At 38.6% G+C, this 23,863-nt stretch overlaps 1 protein-coding gene across 1 annotated transcript in view; it reads right to left on the minus strand.

Moving 5' to 3' along the window:
- Window positions 1–23,863, minus strand: part of dnah5 (dynein, axonemal, heavy chain 5) — a 138,132-nt gene that overhangs the window by 88,993 nt on the left and 25,276 nt on the right. The window contains 16 exon segments of the mRNA XM_051865331.1: window positions 380–618; window positions 4,220–4,282; window positions 4,568–4,786; window positions 5,230–5,465; window positions 6,864–7,065; window positions 7,600–7,739; window positions 8,279–8,372; window positions 9,817–10,013; window positions 10,414–10,659; window positions 15,428–15,596; window positions 16,361–16,506; window positions 17,287–17,458; window positions 20,506–20,712; window positions 21,749–22,070; window positions 22,603–22,688; window positions 22,785–22,892. Coding sequence (XP_051721291.1) covers window positions 380–618; window positions 4,220–4,282; window positions 4,568–4,786; window positions 5,230–5,465; window positions 6,864–7,065; window positions 7,600–7,739; window positions 8,279–8,372; window positions 9,817–10,013; window positions 10,414–10,659; window positions 15,428–15,596; window positions 16,361–16,506; window positions 17,287–17,458; window positions 20,506–20,712; window positions 21,749–22,070; window positions 22,603–22,688; window positions 22,785–22,892 — 2,846 coding nt within the window.

A 23,863-nucleotide genomic window follows, 5' to 3' on the forward strand; every position in this document is an offset into this window, starting at 1 on the left:
TTAACATTGAGTGACTGCATATAAAGTAAATCTTGCTGACTGCAAATGACTTTGTTGTAAACTATGAAGATGTTCATACCTACTCTATTGAACTCAAGTATACTTTAAATTGTATCAGACAGAAAACTCTCCCTCCATTCATCCTATTATTCTGAAATGATTATTGCATTACACTGGTACTTGCTCCAGCTGACTTTAATTTAAGTCCTTGACAGGCATGGAGAATGAATCTATTCTCTGAGAAGCTTCTGCGATTACCCAGAACAGCCCAGCACAATTGAAATCCCCTGGTGCCTTCATGCTTTTCAATGTAACTTATTACATGACTGCCAGAGAGAGGGTCTTCAGAAATTTAGTTTGACTTCTGTAACCTTCTCACCTCGACTGAAACTCAAGAAGTTCATTGTTGATTCTGTCAATGTGGATGTCGGCCCATGAGATGTCATAGTAGCCATTCACTGTCTCGATGACACTGTTGTAGAGTCCATATAGCTTTTGGAGAAGAGTCAACTGTTTCCTGATCTCAAGCAGCTGAGGATGCTGGGTAACAGGTAGGCCAAAGAGTTCCTCCCCACCTGTGTATGTGATGTACTTGCGGAACAGGTTGTCAAAGCGATTCTGCGGAATGCCAGATCATTTTAAAATAAATCATCAAACCAATGTAGGGTACAATGTGGCTAAAGGGACACCGGGGTAAAAGGCACATTTGATTTTATTTTCCTCTAAACCACTAGATGGCACAAAAACTTGCCGCAGCACTTTCCAAAACATTCACTTTTCATGATGCACGTGGAAATTTGGCTGATACTTGACGTGATCATGGGCAGCAGATCTGTGCTAATTTGATTTGATGTTATTTTAAAATTTTAAGTAGCAAAGGAGGATCGCTAAAATTATTGAACATATTTTGAGACAAAGGTCTTGTAGATGATTTTCAGTTTTGTTCAAGGTAATTAAAGCAACATTTTTTTTTTTTTTTTTTTTTTTTTCACTTTTATGATTTATTTACACACAAAATCTGTTGCTCCATTTATGTTCAATACAAACATGTATATATTTTCTGCAATCATCCACTATGGGTGTAGTGAAAAGCACATTTTCTTTAGGGTGTGCCTTCAGTCCCATTGTACCCTGTACGTAAATTACATAACATTTACTGTATGTACACAACATCAAGTAAATGTACAAAGTGTAAGAACAAAGATAATAAGGAGTTCACTTTCGTGTGGAACTTGATGCCGCGTCATGGCTTAACGCTATAACATGCTTCGCATGAAAAAGTGTCTGAAGCAAATGTTTACATGTGCCAAACGGCGATTGGCTGAGTGTGATGACGTAGCAAGGTAGCGTAGTACATCACCAAAACCATAAATAGATGCCATGGCAGTGTGTCGCCTGCTTCTTTTTTACTTCAGAAGCCACATGTGTTATTCAGGAGCTGTGTGACACTGTGCCCGTGATACATGACTGGCGAGGACTCACACAACATGTGTCTAATTTGTATGGGTGTGGAGGATGCGAGGTCAGTCGTTGAGGGAGCTGACTGCACTCATTGCGACAAGTTTAATATCTGCAAGCTTCAATCCCGCTTGGATCTAATTGATGAGAGCCAAGCTCCTGCACTCCGTGGCTTGGCGACTTCAGTCATGGAGTTCGCAGGTAGAGTTAGCAGACGAGGAGCGAGAGACAGGGAGTCAAGCCCTTTCTCACGCCCTCTCGACTGACTCTGAGGACCCCATTCTGTATCTTGAAGCTTGCTCTGCAATTTCGTTGGACCAGAACAACGAACTCATGCTGTGCGTATCCACTGGTGTGGAGCGAGCAGAGCAAGCAATTTCAGTTCATTCTTTTTTAAGTTGAGCTTCACGTTCACGCGTTCACAATTTCCATAGGAATTAACTGAAAATGGTAATTTTGCTCTGTGCAAGCTGTCATTGACGCCGTGTTTGAATTTTTGCACCAGCGATGTTCTTATGCTGACTTTACCTTTACAACACTATTTGACATTAGCGTGGGCCAAACATTTTTCTCTCGCGGAACACATCCGCCTATTGAGGAACGCTGGGCTACAGTCTGTCTTGGCGAAAGGGGCCATAGAACCATACTTTTTGGATATACAGGTTCAAGCTTTCTTCCTGCACATGTGGAATCAATCCTAAATGCTATGAAATATATCAAGCTAGGTCACGAGCTCTCAGTTCTTCAAATTCAGAGGCTGTTAGGTCTCATGGTGGCAGCCCCCAGTGTCATTCCACTAGGCCTACTGCACATGAGACCATTCCAGTTCTGGCTCAAGAGCAGGGGGTTTCCATCCTCTGAACCATCCCTCCAGGGTCGTAAGGGTCATGTGCTATGGACTACGTGCTCTACGACTTTTGAAGGAGCCATGTTTCCTGAACAAGCGCCAGGCTCTCGGGGCGCCTTGCCATCACAAGACTCTAACGAAGGACGCCATCCTCATGGGATGGGGTGCAGTTCTTGATGGCCTTCCAGCCAGTGGGCTTTGGGGGCACCTTCATCTTCACTGGCACATAAATTGCCTAGAAATGAGGCTACCATGTGTTGGTCCACACTGTTAGTCTCCTATATAAATCATCAGGGCGGTCTGTGTTCGAGTCTCCTGTTCAGGCAAACACACCAGATTCTGCTCTGGGCAGAAAAGACATATAAAGACATATGGCAGTAAAGTGGACTTGTTTGCCTTCGAGGAGATTATCCACTGTCCCCTCTGGTTCGCCCTCACACCTCCAGCTCATTCCCTGGGAGATTCCAGTTTGTGGAAAGATCTTTTGTCTGAAATGCAAGGGACAATCTACCACCCCAAGCTGGAGATCTGGAAACTTTGGGCATTGACTACACTAAAGAGAGTAGGAGATTTGCAGGCCCAGTGAGTTGCCTCTTCCTGCCTAGTCTTTGCTCCAGGTGATGTTAAAGCTATACTGTACCCTAGACCGGACTGAATCCCGAAAGTTCCATCTATAGCTGGTCAGCCAGTTGTTTTGCAGGCTTTCTTCCCTCTGCCTCATGAGACAAAAGAGCAAGAAATTCTGCACTTGTTATGTCTGGTCCATGCTTTGAGGATCTACATCCATCGCTCAGGCCAGTAGTGCAAGTCCTCCCAGTTTCTGGCCTGCTTTTGTGGCCGCAATAGAGAGAATGCGGTTACCAAGCAGCGCATCTCGCAGAGAAACACAGCCTTGTGGGGCAGGCATTGTCCAGCGGTGTGGCAACATTGGCATCAAAGTTCCCATAGCATCAAGTCATGATGCGGCATTGAGTTCCATTCAAAAGTGAACGTCTCGGATTACGTATGTAACCCGGTTCACTGAGAGGGGAACAAGATGCTGTGTCTGGCTGCCTTGTCTGCATGTCTTCTTCAGAAAATTAGAATCTGGCGACACGCTGGCATGGCATCTATTTATGGTTTCAGTGACATGCTATGCTACATCGCTACATCATCACGCTTAGCCAATTGCCGACTGGCATGTATAAACACATACTTCAGACACTGGCTCACGTGGAGAGCTCCATAGCGTTAAGACATGACGCAGAGTTTCAGTTCCCTCTCAGGGAACCAGGTTACATATGTAACCTGAGACATGTACGAAAACAGTTAAAAAAAATGATACTTTGTGCTGGAGTAGACTTTAGAGAGGGCTTGACTCTTGCATTATCAATACAAGATCTTGACCAAAAATTGATGCACCTCTTGACTGTAATAACTTCACAACATTTATTTGTTTACTTAAATAAAGACAACTTTTAAAGACCTTAATGTTTATTGTGATGTCTTTTTAAAATATGCACCATATTTTCTGTTTGTACTAACAAAATCATAATTTCTGCTGTCAGTAAAGCTAGTCAGTGTGCGTTCTGCATATCAACACTTGTGTGAAAATGTTTTATAATGTTAGTGTTTATAAAATAAACAAAATACTTTATTTTAATTCTTCTATGGGAGTGTTATTTGCTTTTAGACAAACTGAACAAAACAGGTTTAAACCGGAAACCATGATTTTTGATTAGACCAATATAAAAATGCATGTTAAATAAATTACACATTTTTTTTCAGTGCAGTTCAGCAGTTATTTTACAAATATTTTTCCCTAATTGACCAATATATCCAATATAATGGAGTTATATTATGATAGTACTTAAGTAAATTTAAGTCATGTTTATGTTTATGCAAACAGGCATTGTAATTTACAGGATACTGTACCTGAAACATAATAAGCCTATCACTGGCATCCTGGGGAGCCAATCCAACCACCATGGGACCATCCTAAGGATTTGATGTGCACAAAACCAGAGATCACATATGAACATATTGTTAATTTATGATAAACAACCACTTTGTTTTTCCTGCACAGTGAAAACATCAGTTGTTTCAAAGAATCACTCTGATATTTGTGTGGCTTGATTTCTGGCATTTTATGTTACAGAACACCCACAGGAATATAAATGCAGGAAAACAATTGTGTTTGGGCTTGAAACCATAATTGCCTGAGGGATTGTCTCAAAGCAAGAGAAGTGGATGGATAGATTTTACCTGCCCCTCAGGACTCACCCTGTCATAGTCATGGTAGAAGTACTGGCAGTCTTCCACAAAGGTCTCAACGTTTTTGATGAGTTCTCCTCTGAAGTTTGGTTGGAGGGACACCAGCTCGTTCTGCACCTCTGTGCTACGGGAAAGCAGTTTCTCCCAGGTGTACCGAAGTGTGTCCACTTTCTCTGCTTCCTCTTTGGCAATCAATAATCCATACTTATGAAGCATGGCATACGATTCCTGCAGGCCAACACCAGGGAAAGAGACACTGCAGTAATATCATAGGATAATACATAAATGTTTTATGTTTTGTACCCATTATTAACCAAAATTAATAATGTACCCAAAATTAATAAACTATTTATGTATTATTTACCCACTCTGATCTCTATATGTATGTATATATGTATGTATGTATGTATGTATGTATGTATTTATTTATTTAATTGGAACATAAGAGAATTTTTGAAGGAAAAAACCCCCACAAAAGTCTGTTCAACATACATGTTATACATACTTATATTCCATGTCTTCTGTAATCAAGTTGTATGGAATTATTTTTAGGATTTGGGCAGCTGTGGTCACCATGAATTATAATTACATGAAAAAGAGCTGTGTAAATATTTTTCAAAATTTGTGTAAAAAATGTTTTAAGTGGAATTTTTCTGTTTATTTGTATGTACCTCAATTGGACCAACTTGAAAGTCTATGGAGATCTGGTGTTCTCTGATCTCCTTGAGCGTTGCCATAGCGATACGAATATCATCCAAGTCCTTAATCTGCCTGTTGAGTTTCTTGCTCGCCTCATCTATAAAAGTGAAGATCTGTTCCATCTCCATGTGATACTTCCTGTTGCAATGGTGACCAAAATCCACCATCCAGCTCTTTGTCTCAGCAGTAAGGGCCAACTTCAGATCCGCTGTGGGTAAGTTCAGCGGCACACAAAGAAAAAGGGGGCTTTTTGTAGCTTGATAAACATAATAATAATAATAATAATAAAAGGCAATTCTTTCCTCCAAAAGCTGTCACCAGCACACTGCTACTTATATATAAAGGCCTTGCGCACTGAGTCCAAAATTCTCATCCGGAATTTTCGCATGTTAAAAAATAAATACGACCTCACATTGTGTCAATCACGTTTACACCAAGCTTCCGAAACTTTCGTCCGTCACTAAAAAGTTCAGATCGGGTTAAATTTTCTGAATTTTTTTGCATCTGTAGCAAGCATTTTGAGAGGTAATTTGACAATTCAGAGCCAACGTACAAGCGAACGCCAAAATCCAGAATGGCTTCTGACAAGTTGATCCACTTTGTCTCGCAGCACAAAGCTACTGTACTGATTTCAAAACAAAGGGTGTACGAAAGATTATACAATATTGTGCTCAAGTTAGCTAAACAATAGCTTGTTGGTAATGTCATTCATCCATTCGTAGTGAATAGTGCTAACATTAGTCCCAACCAGGCTTTATTAATTCAGTAACTAGCATGCAAACCTGATCACCTAAATGACTGCTTGAAGACGCCATTTTGCATTGTTTGCGAATTTTTATTCTACAACAGATGAATTAATACGTATCGGACTTGTGCAAGGTTTCTGTGCGTGACAAATTTTTAGGATGAGGAATACGAAAAAACGCATACGAAAATGTCGGACTCAGTGTGCAAGGTCCTTAGAATATAATAATAGAATTAGAATAGAGAATAATAATTAAAGGTATACTATGAACTTTTGGCCCTCTAGTAATTAAATAAAACAAAACTGCATGCATTTTACGTAAGAACATTGTTTTGGTTGTGCTTTGGCTCTAAGTAACTGTGCAGATGAATAAGGCTCTTTCTCAAAACTAAGAAAAAAAAGTGAGAGACATTATCCTACTGCTCATAAAACATTCATTACAAGGCTTAAGAGATATAACCAGTTTAGATGGAAAGGATGTCAAGCTGACCAACTGAGTTAATAAAAATGGTACTTCCTTGAAAATAAATTCACTTCAACAATGAAATGAAATGACCCTTTATAATAGACAATGCTTTACAATTAACTCTGTTAAAGAGCTACATACAGTATGGCAATTTATCTGTTCAAATAAAATACCTTACTTGCCTGTTGAATAATAAAAATGTCATCTCTGCGTCACCTTTACAACGTTTCAAGTCCCTCAGTTCTCGCTATCTCCGAAAAGCCAAGCCAATGTTGATTCTTGTTTTATTACAAGCCCTGTGACTGCCGTGTTGGCTTTGTGAATGCCTCTTGGCTTTCTGCTAACCTCTCTTTCACTATTAGAACTTAGTTTCGGCTGATTCAGAGTCTGTTTACCTGTATATAATGCCAGAGCTCCTACTGAGATAGACTCAGGCTCTGCATTAATCTCTAGCTCCAGGTCTCTGTAGTACAGGATCTGCGACTCAAATTCAGAAAGAAGAGGGTTCCCCTGGATGAATTTCTGGATGGTTTCCTCTCTATCTTTCTTCCAGATGTGGTGATAGAGGCTAAAGCGATCCAAAGCATTCATTATGTCCTGTGTAACAGTACATGACAAGTATCACACATTACACATCATACAATATCAAACTGTCACATTATAAAACAACCGCATGAAGCAAACATATTCAGCAAAGGCTATATAACTAAGTTATAACTATAGCTATAACTATAAGCTATAACTAATTTGTGTTTACAGTAATAAACTTACAATAGAAGTCTATGGGTCAAGGCGTTCCAGGGGGTTTAAATGCAGATATGTGAAGCTCATATTTTTTGTAAAAGTGTAATATTGATTCTACACTTCATTTTTCTTTTATGAGGTTATGTTATTTTTGAGGTACAGTTCTGTTCTAGGTCTTCTAGGATTCTGGTTATGCCTTAATTGACACAGTAATTCCTGCAGATAAAGTTTATTATATTCAATCTAGAATTTTACTTTCAGTGGGATTAATCTTATTTGATGACTTTTCAGATAAATAAATAATATTTAAATCATTTTAGTCTGTGGGCAAATTGCTGGTAAATTGATTTATAATAGTCTAGGACAAAAATTCTAAAATAAACAGACCTTCTTGGTGGAGTTGATGGACGTACTAAGCACAGAAACCAGCTTGACAATCTCTTTGTTCTCAGAAATGCTTTTGTGGTAGTTCTTGATTTGGATGGGAATGACCTGGTTTGCAGACGCTGATATATCTGAGGTACTGCCTTCAGAGGGAAAAAAAAAATATACACAAAGAAGAGTAATTAAAGTTAATAAACAAAAGCAGAGAGGAGCTGTAAGAGAAGAATACCTCTGAAAAACAGAAATATTATCTTTTCGCCTCAAATCAGTTCTATGAAGGACCCTTTATCTCTAATCTATTTTAAGGGATGAAAGATTTACAGGCAGAGCTGCTTTATTACAGTTGGCAGAGATATGTTGTTGTGGCACTGCTGTACTCAGTCAATTTTGTGTCAGTTTCCCTATTCTGAGAGTGAGTGATAGAGAGAGAATAAATAATGTGGATAAGATTGTTATCGTGACACTAGGGACATGTCACCAGTTCATAAAATCACATCCATTGTCTGCATTCATTATCTTTATCCCCCAGTTTCATTTATCAAATGGTTAGAGATCAGCTTATCCATCCAGAGCTTCAATTTTCAGCCATTATAAAGATAAATTTTAAACTGACCAAGGACCTGTTAGTTCTTGATTTGCTCTGCTGAGCTGTGTAATTATAGAGGGTGAAGAAAAGTCGTACCGCCGAAGCTGCGATAGGTTGATTCACCGTCTTCTGATTCACTCTCTTGGCTGTTCTGTTTCAGAGCGGCCATGCGTCGCTCACTCATTTTCCTCTGTGACAACAAAAATACTCAAGTCTGACATTTTGCATGCATTGGACTCAAATAAGAACAGCATAGATTTGGTACTGCTACTTATAAGTTCACACCAGTTAAAAAAAAAACTAAATAGTTACAAAGTATGAGAATAAAAGGTGAATAAAATATTAGGTAAGGTAACAATAGGCTACTTAAAGTCAACATAAAATAGCATTTGAAACCCATTTTACTTCTATAATGTGACATTTCCAAGTGAAACAGGGTCTTTAACAAAAATGAATGCAAGGTTGAACTTTTTAATCAAGGGTTGAAAAAAAGAGGCCTTGGTGACATCAGCTAAAAACGAAATGTGTTTTAGGGCATTGCATTTTAATGATAGACTCTGAAGAGCAAGAGCAACATTTATATGTCAGGAAAAACATGATTAACATGGGATGCTTAAACAAACACTTTTCAAAGTGACTGCAAATGACTTAATGTTAATTCTGCATATTAGCTGAATAGAAGATAGTAGTATAATGAAACCAGAAAGAAGGGGACATACATAAAGGAAACATATATAGTATGCTGCATGCATGACGTCACATCCCGGAAGACTAATCCACCACTGGTTCCCTCAAGACATCGAAAATGCAAATTTTGAACCTGTTATGTTTATTTTATAAATGTATGTTTCTAATAAGTAACTAGATAAAAAAAAGTTTGGGGTGCAGTTTACGTTGTAGAACAAAATGTCCATGTATCGTCAAGTTAAATTTACCACAGGCATTATTTTACTCATAAATTGAAAAAACCCATTATAAAAACCCATATGAAAATATCAAGGGAACCAGTGGTGAATTAATCTTCCAGGTTTTGACGTCATCCCTGCACCACTCATAGTCAATGGGTTTTAGTTATGTCACAGCCATGGAGTATCATTTGCATTTGGTACTGCAAGGGGGAGGGATATTCTCATTGCATAGAGCATTTAATTAGACAATCATTTGAATATACCGCTGAATGCAATATGAGTGCTTCATGTTGTTTCATTCTCCTGAATGGCTATTTAGCCCGAGTGGCTATTTAGGGTAAATAGTGTTTGCACCAAGTATAAATATCAACAAACAGCATATTGTTTAACTGCAAATAATGATAGATGCTATCCACACAAGTGTAAAATGAAGAAATATGGTATTTGTACTAATCAAGGTTGGTTATTTGCATGCTTGCCTATTTTTAAATGTGTATTTGTCTTAAAAGTTAATTTAGTCAGGTGGCCTTAACGCAAACACACATGGACTATAATCCACAAAAGTCTACTTTGATTCTTTTGAGGTCTTTAAGAAAGTAAGTCCATTTTGATTTGAAATGGAAAAAAGTTTCACCTTTTTTATTATTGGGGGGAAAAAAGCCTAAGGAGACAAGTGTATAAACAGTGACTCATCTCTGTATACTATAGTGCAAAAAAAAAAAACACCTTGGAAATTCTCTCCTTGCTCCACTGTCCAACTCCTTTACTGACGCTGACCACACAGTCCACAGCTCTGTTCAAGGCTTGCTGAACCTCATCTAGCCCTGGAACCATGATGATGTTTGGGATGGCTAAACACACTCCCGCCTTAAAGATAGGCTGCAGCCCACTTCCCTTCTGCCGACTAGGGGAATCGGCTTCTGCTGCATGGGAAGTGAAATTTATTAGCAATGAGTTAGAGATGACCATCCAAGTGATTATATTAAGCTTCATGCTTGGAAAAAAGAATAAATGTGCAGTCACATTTTCCGATGCTTGGCTAAATTAGTCATTCACATATGAATCCGCACAATCATATTTTTATAAGAGTGTGAAAATGTTCCCCACACAGACTTCACTCATTTTCATGTTGGTAATTTGTTGCACTGATCAACAGAAAGCTGCTTCTTTTAAAAGCGCTTAAGCATGAGCTGAACTACGCTACCGACAATAGACATTTTTCGTCTGTGAAATCAATCAAAATTTGTATAATTCATAATTCAAACAATTTTTGGAATATACTAAAAATGTATTTACTAAAGAATTATTAGAAAAACAACAAACCCAGAAATTGCATCAGTGATGTTGCGTGGATGCGCTTGCGTAGAGTCTCCAGGGTGTTACGCGTCAGGCGCAGTAATGCATCCACATTCCGATGGTTAAAATGAGAAAGCAGCTCCTTTGCCTCCTCCTCCATTACCTTCATCAGATCCCTCTTTTTCTTCTTTCTCACCAGTGGGGAAGAGGGGCCAACGCTAGGAGCCGTGGTGCTACGTGACAAAAGACGCCCCTCGGATTTACATTCCTCCTCTACTTTGATTAAATAAAACAGAACATGGTGTTTTCAATACTACACAAAATTACTTAATGATATCAATCACTCACTCTCTCTCTCTCTCTCTCTCTCTCAAAAACAATAAAGAATTATTTTTTGTTTGTTTGTTTGTTTGTTTATTTATTGTGCTTTTTTGTGGTGGCACTCACTGCTTTTGATTGTAGCTATATTGTTGAATGATTAAGCTTTTAATATCTTTATATCAATATTTTTAATAGTAACTGTTTTATCCAGCAATTTCATAGATGTTTATTTGTTTTATATTTTTATACCTATTTTTTCATAAATGGCAAATGAAGTCTATACATAACACCTGCACAAGAGCGTCACCAGATTCACTTGTCTGGAAAAGCTGCACAGGTGTACTTGAAGTATGGCACCGCAAGGCATCGTCTCATTCCCCATCTCAGGGAACCGGGTTATATACATAACCCTGAGATGTTCCCTTTCAAGGTTCTGATTGGCTGAAGCAAGACACTCACAGGCATGCAGGGAGTATGGCAGGGCGATGCAGTGTCTTGTTCCCTATTCAGGGTAACAAGTACACAAGTAACCCGAGACATTCCCTTCATGGAAACTTCGAGCTGCGTCGAGACGCATTGGGAACCCTATCCCAACTACGCCATAATGCCCAGTGCCTGTCTGTCATCACTAAGATGAGAGCACAGCGGACCCCGGAGTGGAGCCCAAATCAAGGTTGTAAAACCTAATAAAGGTATGCTGAGAGGACCACCCAGCCGCATCACATATCTCATGGAGGGGAACCCCCGAGATCAAAGCCTTTGAGGCAGCCATACCTAGTAGAGTGAGCCCAGCCAAGGGTGAAGGCTGTCCGGAGGACTTATAAGCAAGAGAGATGGCCTCGACCACCCACTTGCTCATTCTCCTGATCCGTATTAGTAAAAGGAGGAGGACAAAAGGCCTGAAGTACAATCGGTCCTGGGACGTTGGTGGGGACCTTGGGTATATAACCAGGTCTAGGATGAAGGAAAGCCCTGACCATACCAGGCGCAAATTCCAAACATGAGGGAGCAACCGAAAGTGCTTAAAGATCTCCAATTCTTTTGAGAGATGAAATTGCCAACAGGAAGATAGTTTTAAGAGTGAGGAATCTCTCAGACACCTCCTCTAATGGTTCAAAGGGAGCCTCAGCTAACCCTTCCAACACAATAGCCAAGTCCCAGGCCGGAGTTTTTGTACGCACAGAAGGCCTCAGCCTCTGGGTACCACAGAGAAAGCGTCCCACAGAAGAGTCCCCCACAGGAGCATGATAAGCAGAAATAGCCGCTATATAGACCTTCAAGGTAGAAGGAGATAAACTACCCGAGAATTTTTCTTGGAGAAATTGCAGCACAAGACTGATAGAAGAGTGGAACAGGTCCAACTGACGTTGTCTACACCAAGTAGAAAACAACTTCAATTTATATGCATATAGCTTTCTCGTGGATGGAGCTCTGGAGCGGAGTATGGTCTCCACAACCTCGGTTGGGAGACTGGATTCTATGAGCCTAGCCCCCTCAGAGGCCAGGCCCACAGTTTCCACAACTAAGGACGGGGTGAATTATCATGCCGCCCACTTGAGACAGAAGGTCCTGTCTGATAGGGATCTCCATGGGGGAGCCGTCTAGAAGAGACACTAGGTCTGTGAACCAAACTTGGGTCGGTCAGAACGGGGTTGTCAATATGAGACGGATCCTGTCCCGGCGGACCCTCTCCAGAACTCCTGGGAGCAGAGCAATCGGGGGAAATGCGTACAGACGTAGCCTCGGCCAGCGGAGCTGGATGAGTCAGAGAGTACCACAGTGGGCAATGAGAAGTTTCTTTCGAAGCAAACAGGTCAACTTCTGCACAACCAAAATTTTTCCAAATGAGCTCCACCACCTCAGGGTGGAGTCTCCATTCCCCGGGCCTTGGCCCCTGCCTCGACAGGATGTCTGCCCCCACATTTTGATGCCCCGGGATATAAGCTGCTCTCAGGGAGAGGAGCTTCCCCTGGGCCCACAGGAGGATCCGATGGGCTAACTCGCACAACTGGCGAGACCTCAGACCCCCCGGTGGTTGATATAGGAGACCACCGACATGTTGTCCGTGCGGACCAACACGTGATGGCCCCTCAGGTCTGGGAGGAAGTATTTGAGAGTTCGAAATACTGCTATCATTTCCAGCCGATTTATGTGCCAGGAAAGTAGATGGTCCTCCCAAAGACCCTGAGTTGAGCGACCACTCATGATCGCCCCCAACCTGTGAGGGAAGCATCTGTCGTTAGCATTACGCGACGACAAGGAGCCCCCAACACAGGTCCTAGGGACAGGAACCAATGCTTCTTCCACATGACTAAGGCACGAAGGCATCGCCGCATGACCTTGATCATGTGAAAAAGGATTTCCCCTCGGAGAAACCCCTTGGTCCTGAGCCACCATTGTAAGGGTCTCATGTGCAGCAGGCCAAAAGGTATCATGTTGGACGCAGCTGCCATCAGACCCAACAGTCTCTGAAACTGCTTTACAGTGAGTGACTGGCCTAATTTCACCCCATTCATGGCTGAGAGAATGGAATTCACCCGAGCAGGAGACAGACATGCCTGCATCGTGGTGGAATCCCAGACTACCCCTAGATAGTTGGTAGTTTGAGCTGGAAGAAGCACACTCTTCTTGGCATTGAGTCTCAGCCCTAACCTTCTCATGTGAGACAGAACAACATCTCGATGTTGGACTGCCATGAGCTCGGATTGAGCTAAAATCAACAAATCGTCGATATAATTCAACACGCGAATGCCCTGGAGTCAAAGAGGAGCCAGAGCTGCATCCACGCATTTTGTGAAGGTGCGGGGTGAAAGAGCTAGGCCGAAAGGAAGAACCCTGTATTGATAAGCTTCGCCCCCAAAAGCAAATCTGAGGAACCTCCTGTGCTGAGGATGGATGGATACATGAAAGTACCCTCCATCCTTCTTTGGAACAGTGAAGTACTGTCTGTAAAACCCTGACAGCTTGCTGGGAGAAGAACCCCTTTCTATAGCTCCTTTTTGCAAGAGCGTCAGAACTTCCTGTTCCAATACCAGAGACTGCTAGGGGTCCACCACTGTAGGGAGGACCCTGTTGAACTGGGGCGGGCAAGACCGGAAATTAATTCTGTAACCCTTTTCTATTGTGAGCAGTACCCATTGAGAAATATTTGGAAGAAGTTTCCATTCTACCAGAAATTCTACTAAGGGAACCAGTCTCTCGAGACTGGCCTCTGATGTTTTTTGAGCATTCGACTTGGCGCCCTGAAGTGGCGAACCAGCAGGGAACAACCGAATCAAATGTCGACCGGCCCTCCTCAGAGGGTCGATGGAGACCGCTGCGCCCTGAAGCACACAAGGTGGCAGAGTTGACAGAACGGCCCCCTGAGGGCACCGAGGAGGGGTGGATACTGAATAGGTTGAGCCACAGGTTCCTCTCTGTAACCACCAAAGCAGCCATAGAATGGCAGATGGCGAGACAAATCTGTGGCCCTGTGAAGCTCTTTCAAAGCGTCAGGGCTTAAGCCCTCAACATTGTTCAGTTCTTCTTCAGGATTGTGAACATGGGCAGAAAACCAGGCTCTCCATGATCTTGAGATCTCAGGAGGGATGTCAGGAAAGAAGCGGAGGTTCCTTTTCGGTGACTAGGCCAACTGCTAGTGAGGAAGCGCTCATCCAGCTTACTATGCTGTGCTTCCCTTATATGAGTGGGCCACTCAGAAGAAATTGCAGAGCGAGCTTCTGGATCCAGAACAGGACCTTCGGAGTCTGTCGAGAGAGCAAGAGAAAGTGCTGGCCCCATCTCAGACTATACTAACAGCTCCGTCTGCAAGCCCAATGATTTTAGTCTATGAAAGTTTCCTTCATCATCGAAGAAGGCAAGGCGAGGGCGGAGCGTCCTCACTGTAAAACGCTAGCAGTGAGGATAATCAGCTCCCCTGAGAGCTGATCAAGCATGCTCCTCTCCCAAACAAAGAACACAAAACTTCTGTCCATCATCCCCAGGGATTGAATGGGGACACGGCAAAACACATCTCCTAAACTTAGACATTTTCTTCTTTTTTTAACTCCTGCTCTAAACAGACAAAGACAAACAGTTTTGCACATACAGTGACAAACAAAGCGGCTTCTGAAGACAAGAAGCTGTTGACGCTGGTGTTATTTATAGACTTGATCAAGCATGACGTTGCATCACCTGACTGCATCCTTGGCCAATAGCTTGGTGTGTACTAAACGTGACTCACACACAACGGCTCATGCTGAAGGTGTTCTCAACACCATGACACGGCATTAATGTTCCTTCAAATGGGAACTATATCTCTTGAAAAAAATATCATTATGGAAAGCCAATTTTGTCTATGTGCATTATACTAGATAAAAATGCCCAACACATTACCCAGAAAATACATCCATAGTGAATTCTTCTGTTGTTTTATCTGTTATCTAACATTTGATATATTATGGGTTTATAGTTATGGATTTTTACTAAACCATGAAGACCTGTAACTCTCATATATCTGTATTCTCAGAGGCAAGTGCATTTTTTGTTTCGTGCATTTTCACAGCTACTCAAATTTATGGATAACATACCTAATTCCTCAAATTGAGTATTTTTGTTAAATTAATTGAAATTGATGTATTTGGAATAAATTGATGACATTCTGTGTTTTTTTAATATGGTTAGGAAAAAATCCAGGTAATTTCTAGAGCAAACTGCAAGGATGATTGACAGCAGATCTTACCATCACTGTCCATCTGTTCCACTTTACTCTCTGTCCTGCTTTCATCACGGTTTCTCTCTTCTTCCTCTTTCTGCTCAAACTCCAGTAACATATTAATCAGCTCATTGGCTGCCTCCTCCACCAATGAGCTTTTGGTATGCAGCATTTGGGCTCCTTTGATGCAAAGCTCCTAAAATGAAAAATAAATTGGATGAGCATGATCAGATTAATTATTTCTTCAGTCTGAAAACTTTGCTGGTCTAGTCAAGACATGAAATTAGGTTTAACAAAGATGTAATAGCAAATGGTAGCAGTAACAAGACACCAAAAAAGACAATAGAGCAGGGTTGTCAAAAGAACTGGTACTTTGGTACCATTTTAATGCTAAAATGTAATGAAAAATTGTAAAAACGCTATGTAGATTATCCGGAGTACTGACTCAATTCAGTTTCATGAGCAGGTTTCCCTATAAATTAGCTGTGCATTCTTACTAAATAAAAAGTTGTGCACTTCTGCAACAGCCCTGAGCCCTACTTTTTGCTGTCTTATTGAAATTGGGATTAAGAGCCCAACACACTCTTAGGGGAATTCACAACTATGTTTTCGGCGAATTGGTGTCTAATTAGTATGAGTTTGCACAATCACTTATAATCTGTTTATGCCCCAGTGACAGTTATGTTTAGGGATGGACCTTCATGCTTACCAAAAAAAACAAAACAAAAAAAAACAAAACAGAAATTTTCCATATGAATCACATTGTACAAATTCATATAAAATCACTATCTCCTAAAACAGTTACGTTTTCTGATGAGATAAGTTTGTGAGACTCCTATATTTTCACTGATATGCTTATATACATCAGCAAGAGGAAATAATTTAGCCTCACTATCCTTTGAAAAATAACCATATGTTGCTAAGAATACATTTGCTTTATGCATATGTATGTGTGTGCACCTTAGTGGTCTGAACAAACTCCTCGCAGGTGCATGGCTCATCTTCAGGCAACACACACAGTGTAGCAGTACTCATTTCCTGCAAAACAGCGTCGATTCTAAACTCCACAAGGTCATTCACTCTGTGCAGCAGAAGTTCAAGGTTTTCTGTGAACCAGGAGAAAGAACCCTTTCATTTCAGATATCTAATCATACTGGGCACATTTACAGGCATTTTATGTACACTACAAGGACAAAAGTATGTGGACATCCCTTTGTTCACACTGATGCTTGTGTCTAAATGGGACCAAATCCTGACATGCACATTTCCAAGTAATGTAGAAAGCCTTCCGAGAAGAGTGGAAGCTGTTATAGTGGCACTGGAAGGACCAGCTTCCTTTTAAAGGGATAGTTCACCCAAAAATGAAAATTTTGCCATCGTTTACTCAACTCATGTTGTTCCAAACCTGTATGAGTTTCTTTCTTCTGTTGAACACAAAGGAAGATATTTTAAAGAATGTTGGTATCCAGACCTTTGATGGCCCCCATTGACTTCCTTACTTTTTTTTTTTTTTTTTCTACTGTGGAAGTCAATGGGTGCCGTAAACTGTCTGGTTACCAACATTCTTTAAAATATCTACTTTTGTGTTCAACAGAAGCAAGAAACTCATACAGGATTGGAACAACTTGAGGGTGAGTAAGTAATTACAACATTTTCATTTTTGGGTGAACTATTCCTTTAATGCAAGTGGACTTGAAATTAAATGTTCATCAAGTATTAGGGTATCCACATACTTGTGGCCCTTTACTGTAGTGCAGTGGTTCTCAACTCCAGTCCTCGGGACCCACTGCTCTGCACATTTTGTATGTCTGGAGTTGGAGAACCCTTGCTGTAGTGTATGTTACTGATGTGGTCATGGATATCAGCTGTAGAGTGGAGTCTCTCACCGAGTGCAGCAGTGATCCGATTAAGATATTTCTCTATGTTTAGGGAGGTCCAATTGAGGGAGGTCAGTCCGGGCAGGATGGCCTCATCTACTTTAGCGACATGTGCCATGAGCAGTTGTTCAAAGGCTGGCTGGATCTTAGACCTCACCCTGGAGTTTTCTGACACCATCAACTGAGACAGGGAACATATAATGCAAAAGCACACAAAAAAAGAAAATGACCTTGTCAGTAAAGCTACACTTGCCAGAGCACAGTACCATGCCACTTACCTAATGGATTTACTTGAATGGTTTGATTTCAGGATGAAAGACATTGAATTGCTATCTAGCACAAAATGTGAACAGTGATATCATATAAGCATTATCACATAAACATTATATAAAAAACATTATTAAATATATAAACATTGATCAATGCACATACATAAAGTCCAAAAAATATGGTTAACGGAATCTCAAATGTGCTCGCTTGACATTAGAGAGCCAATGAGGTTTGTCCTCATGTGTCACTCAAGTATGTTTTAGCATCAAAGCAAGTACAGTTGAGCTTTTTATCATTTTTGATATTCTCTATGCAAAATTATTAAAATGAACTAAAACTAAAACCATTAAAAACTTTTATTACTTAAAATAACCTTTAACTGAAATAAAATCTAAAAAAAAAAAAAAGCAAACATTTTATTTCAGCTAGTTATTACATGTTCATTGGTTTTGTGTTCCTTTCCTGTATGTATATATATATATATATATATATATGAAATTTGATTTTGAAGTGCATTTTTTGTTCCCCTTGTTCCAATAATTCCTATTTCCTGTGGTTTATTTCCTTTTTGCCTTAGTTTCCTTAGTTACCCTTGTTAGTCACCAAAGATACTCTCTATTAGTCTCACCTGTTCCTTGTTAGCCTCTTGTTTGCCTGTGTATACAGTATATACCCCTGTGTTTCAGTCTTAGTTTGTCAGTCATTGTTTTTACACCAATTTGTAAAGCTGTTGTGTCTCATATGAAGGGGGTGGATACAGTCCCTCTCCTTGAATTATTATTATGACTCACCTGTGACCCTTACCAAAGTTGCTTACTTTACAGAGTGTGTCAAAGATGACTTTTAATAACATAATTTGCGTAAAGAACAGAATACCATGATCTCTTAAGGCTTTTTAAGACCTGAAGACATAAAAATGAATACTGTACATTAGGGGTGTGCAATATTGACCAAAAAAAAATATAAAAAATAAAAAAATATTTTCAAAGTTGTTTCAAAATTTTCAAAGTTTGTTAATAACAATAATTAGATGATATTTTGCTGACTGTGTTTTTGTGCTGGTAACATGGCTGGTTTAGGCCTGTTGTGGACAGCTGACTCATGAAGACATTTATATTATTCATATTCTATGTGATGGTTAGTTCACAGCAGTAACAGAAATTAACATTTTTAAGGGGCAATATTTGCCACTTTAAATTGATTTCTAGGAACATTTACATATAAGGTCATACTTTTCTAATCTTATTAGATGTATGCATTACCTTTTATGTAAAATTCTAACATTCATTCATTAATTAAATTCAATTAGAACAATAACACAGTGTAGGGCTGTTATCAATCAAACAAAATCTTTGTAATAGGTGACACAGAAGCAGCATCAGAAGTTTCAATAATATATTTACACTGCATTTACAATTAATCTACATAAATGTAATTCAATATCGTTTAAATATGAAATGATTTGTAATTTTAACTTTTTAATTAAATGTACTTAAAATATGAAACTAAAACTGCCAGTAGGTGACAGCAAGTTACTGTCTTAATGAGTGAGTCATTCATTCAACCGATTTGTTTAAGGCAACGGCTGATTCACTCAAGAACAAAGCAAGTGACCTTCTTTATTGAATGGGTCAATGAAACATTAATTACGATTCATTCAAAATGCGGATTCAGTCAAAAAAAAAAAAAAAAAATCACCGCTGTCCGTTGCACAGAGAATCTGTTCTGCAGTGGTTTCATTTTGAAGTTTTCGTTGGCGAAATAAAGAAAAAACAAACAATATTAATATTGACAATATGTGTCTAAAATGTAACTCACAAGGTTAATATTGTTCATTTAATTGCTGTATAAAATAAGTTTCACATTTGCAATCGTGCTGATATTTGGCACTCTTGCTTGTGTGATATTGTAATATAACTACATCATAAATATAAGACAAAAACTCATCGGGTGCATCATGAAATTTGAGGGCGTATAACTGCATACATCAAGCAGTGAAAGCGTGAGTGACAAACTTGCGCATATTGCACATCGTCAACTCGCACATCGTTAAAACAATAATAACGATATCATCATAGATAATACATATTAGACAGTCACGTGAAAAAGCAAATCCACAAAGAAAGAATAATAAAAATAATATGTACGCTAATTAGATAGTTTTAATTTGGTAAATGATTTAGATATGTCTAAGTCAGTGTCATCTAAAATTTAAGACCTCTCATAAGTAAACTTAAGACTTTTTATTGCCTTAAATTTTAAGTATCGAATGCAAGACTTTTTAAAGATCCACGGGAACCCTGTCTTACTCATTTTTCTATGGAATATGGAAGTGTGGAGAAATTTATCTTCAGTAGCCTAAACTCTTTGTCAACTGATTGAACTTCGACTCCTGGTCTTCATTGAGCATACTGGTCTCAGTACTTTGAATTTTGTTTGAATTCTATTCTTGACTTTTGATTTATGTTTTCTAGTTTTCTAGTATTAAAAACAACAACAACAACAACAAAACATTCAATATATATATATAAAAAAAAAAAACTATAGTAGTATCTTAATGATACAATAATAACACTGGCTCCATGTATGTGCACTGATCAGTGTTAATTTGTGAAAATATGCCTAAATGAACATATGCCTAAAAGTCTGTCTCTTTAGAATACTTGGATTAAACCCCTTTATTCATATGGATTATTTTCATATACTCTAATGAGAGTTAGTTGACATGTAGGTGCAATGTTACTTATAGTCAACAGAATATCTAAAGGGGACCATCAAACTAAAGTGTAACCCTATTTTTTTCTATAATCGGATGGTATGTTCTTGATGAAGGGAATTCATCCTGAAATAATCCTGACTGATTTCTTCACTAATACATAGCAACAAAAGTACTAAAGAGTTGACATAGTGCATTGTTTTGTACAACAAGGATAGACAGGCTATAAAAAATAGATATACCTGAAGTTTATTGTAGTTCTTTTTGAAAACATCCTTTTTCTGCTGCAAGATGGCTGCAAAGGGTGGAATCTCAAGTCCCATTCCTAGCATGCAGTCTGTCTCTCGAATCTGGGTCAGGATCTGGGGGTCAAAGTTCACATGCAGCTCCCCAGTTTCTGGACTCTTGACCAGCAAAGAGGCTTGCAGCCCCACTTTAACTGCCTCAGTCTATAAGAAGACGGATAAATATGAAAAAAAATATACAATTTAAATTTAATAATTTAATTAATGGTCTTCTTAAAAGGTAATTAGAATTAATTTCTATTAATAAAATATTTATTAAAAAAAAATGTATATCTAAACAGAGAAGAAAAGTAAAGAAATGAATGGTTACAGGGTAAGAAAATTAATAATTCAAAGGCATCACTAGGTGAAAGTGGCACATGAGCAAAAAGCTAAACAAGTCTAAAGCAAGTAGTCAACAGTACCTCATAGAGCGCAACAGTCAGGTTCCGAAAGTAAAAACTCAATTCATTTTCTCCATAAGGAAATTGATTTTGAACGGTAATGGATAAACCTTTAAAGAAAGCCCTACTGTGAGCTACAAGGTTATTAATCAATGGTATTTGCTTCTACTGAAGCCATTGGCCTGCATTATTTCGGCTTATTTTTAAAATAATCATGTTTAACAGTGGAATATCTGGTAAAAAAAAACTACAATACCGATGATGCCTTACAGAAAATTCTACCAATCAGAGAGTTGAAAGCAACACATGCCAAAATAACTGTGAATACCAAAGGACTGTGAATGATGTAATCAAGTTGATCTCTCTACACTCTCAATGTTTGTATATATATTCATATTTTGCAATAAACTAAAAACATATTTCTTTTTTATTTATATAATCAACATTTGTAAATAAGTAGGTTTATATTTCTACATCTTTTTTAATTTGACTCTGCCGTTTGCAATGATTCATGGGATTGTATTTCTTTCCATTACTAAAGTTGTTAAGTGCACAGTCTTTGTACTGTTGTCTTTTTGTCCAATTTTTAAGAACTTCTTTGCTTCATATCAAAGTTTGTAATGTTATGATTCACCTCATAGCTGGTTGGCTTGGTTCATGGGTTATAACGCTTTAATGAAGACTTTTTTAAAATTCCTATGGGAAAAATGAATGGAAAAAATACTTCCGGAACCAACGCTACTGAAAAAGGTGGCGGGCACTGTTGCACTCTATTTTGAATTGATAAGATAACTGACCTGTGCCATCCAGCTCTGATGATAAAGCACTTCAAACTCCAGCAACACCTTGGCCACCCGATTGTAATTTCGAATGATGGGCTTGGCATCTGGGGTGCTGAGTATCCCAGGAAGCTGCTGGAAAAGATCCATGGGCTCCTGGATGCGGCTGTACAGCTGCCGAGCCCACACGATCTTCCCTGCGATAGGAGGGAGGTCTGGAGCGATGGGGGGGTCTATTTTCTGTTTGGTGTAAATTCGAGAGATCATCTCAATGTCCCTGCCAAAGTTTTGCAGAATCTTCTGGTACTTCTCACTGATGCCCAAGTCTGGGATGCCAAGCCTGGTGAATATGAAAAAAAAAGAGAAAAAAGGAGGTCAGCAGGTTTTGTTTTTGTTGTTGTTGTTGAAAATTTAATGATTTCATTAAGCAAAGATGTATTAATGTATCATACTGTAAGTTACAGTAAATTATATTCCAAATAAATGTTCTTTTGAACTTAATTCATCAAAGAAATCTGAAAAAAAATCATGTCATCATGTTTTCCACAAAACAAAATATTACACAACCGTTTTCATCACAGTTAATAATAAGAACTGTTTCTTAAGCACCAACTCAGCGTATTAGAATGTGTGAAGGATCATGTGACTCCTTTGCAATCAGAGGAATAAGTTGCAATCTAAAATATATTAAATAGAAAACAGTTATTTAAAATTGCAATAAAATATAACAATATTACTGTCATTTTGATAAAATACATGCAGCAACAACAACAACATTAAAAAAAAAATCATACCAACCCCAAACTTTTGAATGATATATAACTCTTGTTATTTTTTTTAAACTAACCTAAACAAAAAAAATCAGATATTACCTTTCAAATTTCTTGAGCACATGTAAAGCCCGCTCAGTATTTTGTATTTTGTCAAAGGTGTTGTCCATGAACGTTTTCAGTTGGATCTAGAAAGAATATTTAAGAATATTTAAAGTATAAGAAATTGTTTTAAATAAAATAAAAGTAATAAATAAAAACTTCAAAACTAAAAAGTTACTTACATGTAGTTCACTAGTTTGTTTACAAAATTCATCATAGTCCTGATCAAAGTCAGTCCTTCTTTGGTCCAGGAAACTGTACTGTTTTTTCTTCATGGTCAACACAATGGCCTGGACATACAGAGGACAACATAATTGTTAATATCAAAGTAAACAAACAGCTGTCAGATTATAAGATTGGAATAGGAATAGTTCACCTCAAAATTAAAATCTGTTATTCTGTCATCCTTTATTCACCCATATGTCATTAAAAAAAAATATGTTCACACTGCTATTTTTCATTTAAAAAACACAGTAACCAGTGGCTCTTAAAAGAGTAAAAAGGACTACAAAAATAGTCCATACAGATCTTCTGCTAAATTCCATGGCTTCTAAAGCCATGTGACAGTGTGAGGCATATTTATGTATGACATATTTAGAGGGCAAGGTTTTCAATAAAGACTTCCAGACTACTTTTATGGTGCCGTTTTGGAAATTTATAGTCCATGGAATATGCTTTCTTTGCCAAGTAAAGAGCAACATGAGTAACACTTTAGAATACTGTTCCATCATTAATGAATAACTACACAGGAACAAATGAGTAACGCATTATTAACACTCTAGTCAATACTATTAACTAACAAGAAACACTTATTAACAAATGAGTAATAGTGCTCAGATGAATGTGGTAGTTCACTATTAGCTAATCAATAACTACTTTTTTTTTTTTTCATACCACCCAGAGGACTACTAAGAACTACAGGTTCATAATTAATATGAATAATGCATAATGTATAATTAATTCTAAAGTAAAGATCATGGTAACCCACTAGTGACTCAAGTACTACCAAATCCTTCAGAAGGAATTACTAATTATTTGGATTATGTGCATTATTCATGTTAATTATGAACCTTTATATAGTAGTTCTTAGTTGTCCTCTGGGAGGTATGAAAATATAGTAGTTATTGATTAGCTAATAGTGAAATACCTCATTCAACTGAGCACTATTACTAGTTCGTTAATCAGAGTTTCTTGTTAGTTAATAGTAGTGTTAATAGTGCGTTTCTCATTTGTTCATGTGTAGTTATTCATTAATGATGGA

This window comes from Ctenopharyngodon idella, chromosome 16 (genome assembly GCF_019924925.1).
Source record: "Ctenopharyngodon idella isolate HZGC_01 chromosome 16, HZGC01, whole genome shotgun sequence".
NCBI classification, from domain to species: Eukaryota; Metazoa; Chordata; class Actinopteri; order Cypriniformes; family Xenocyprididae; genus Ctenopharyngodon; species Ctenopharyngodon idella.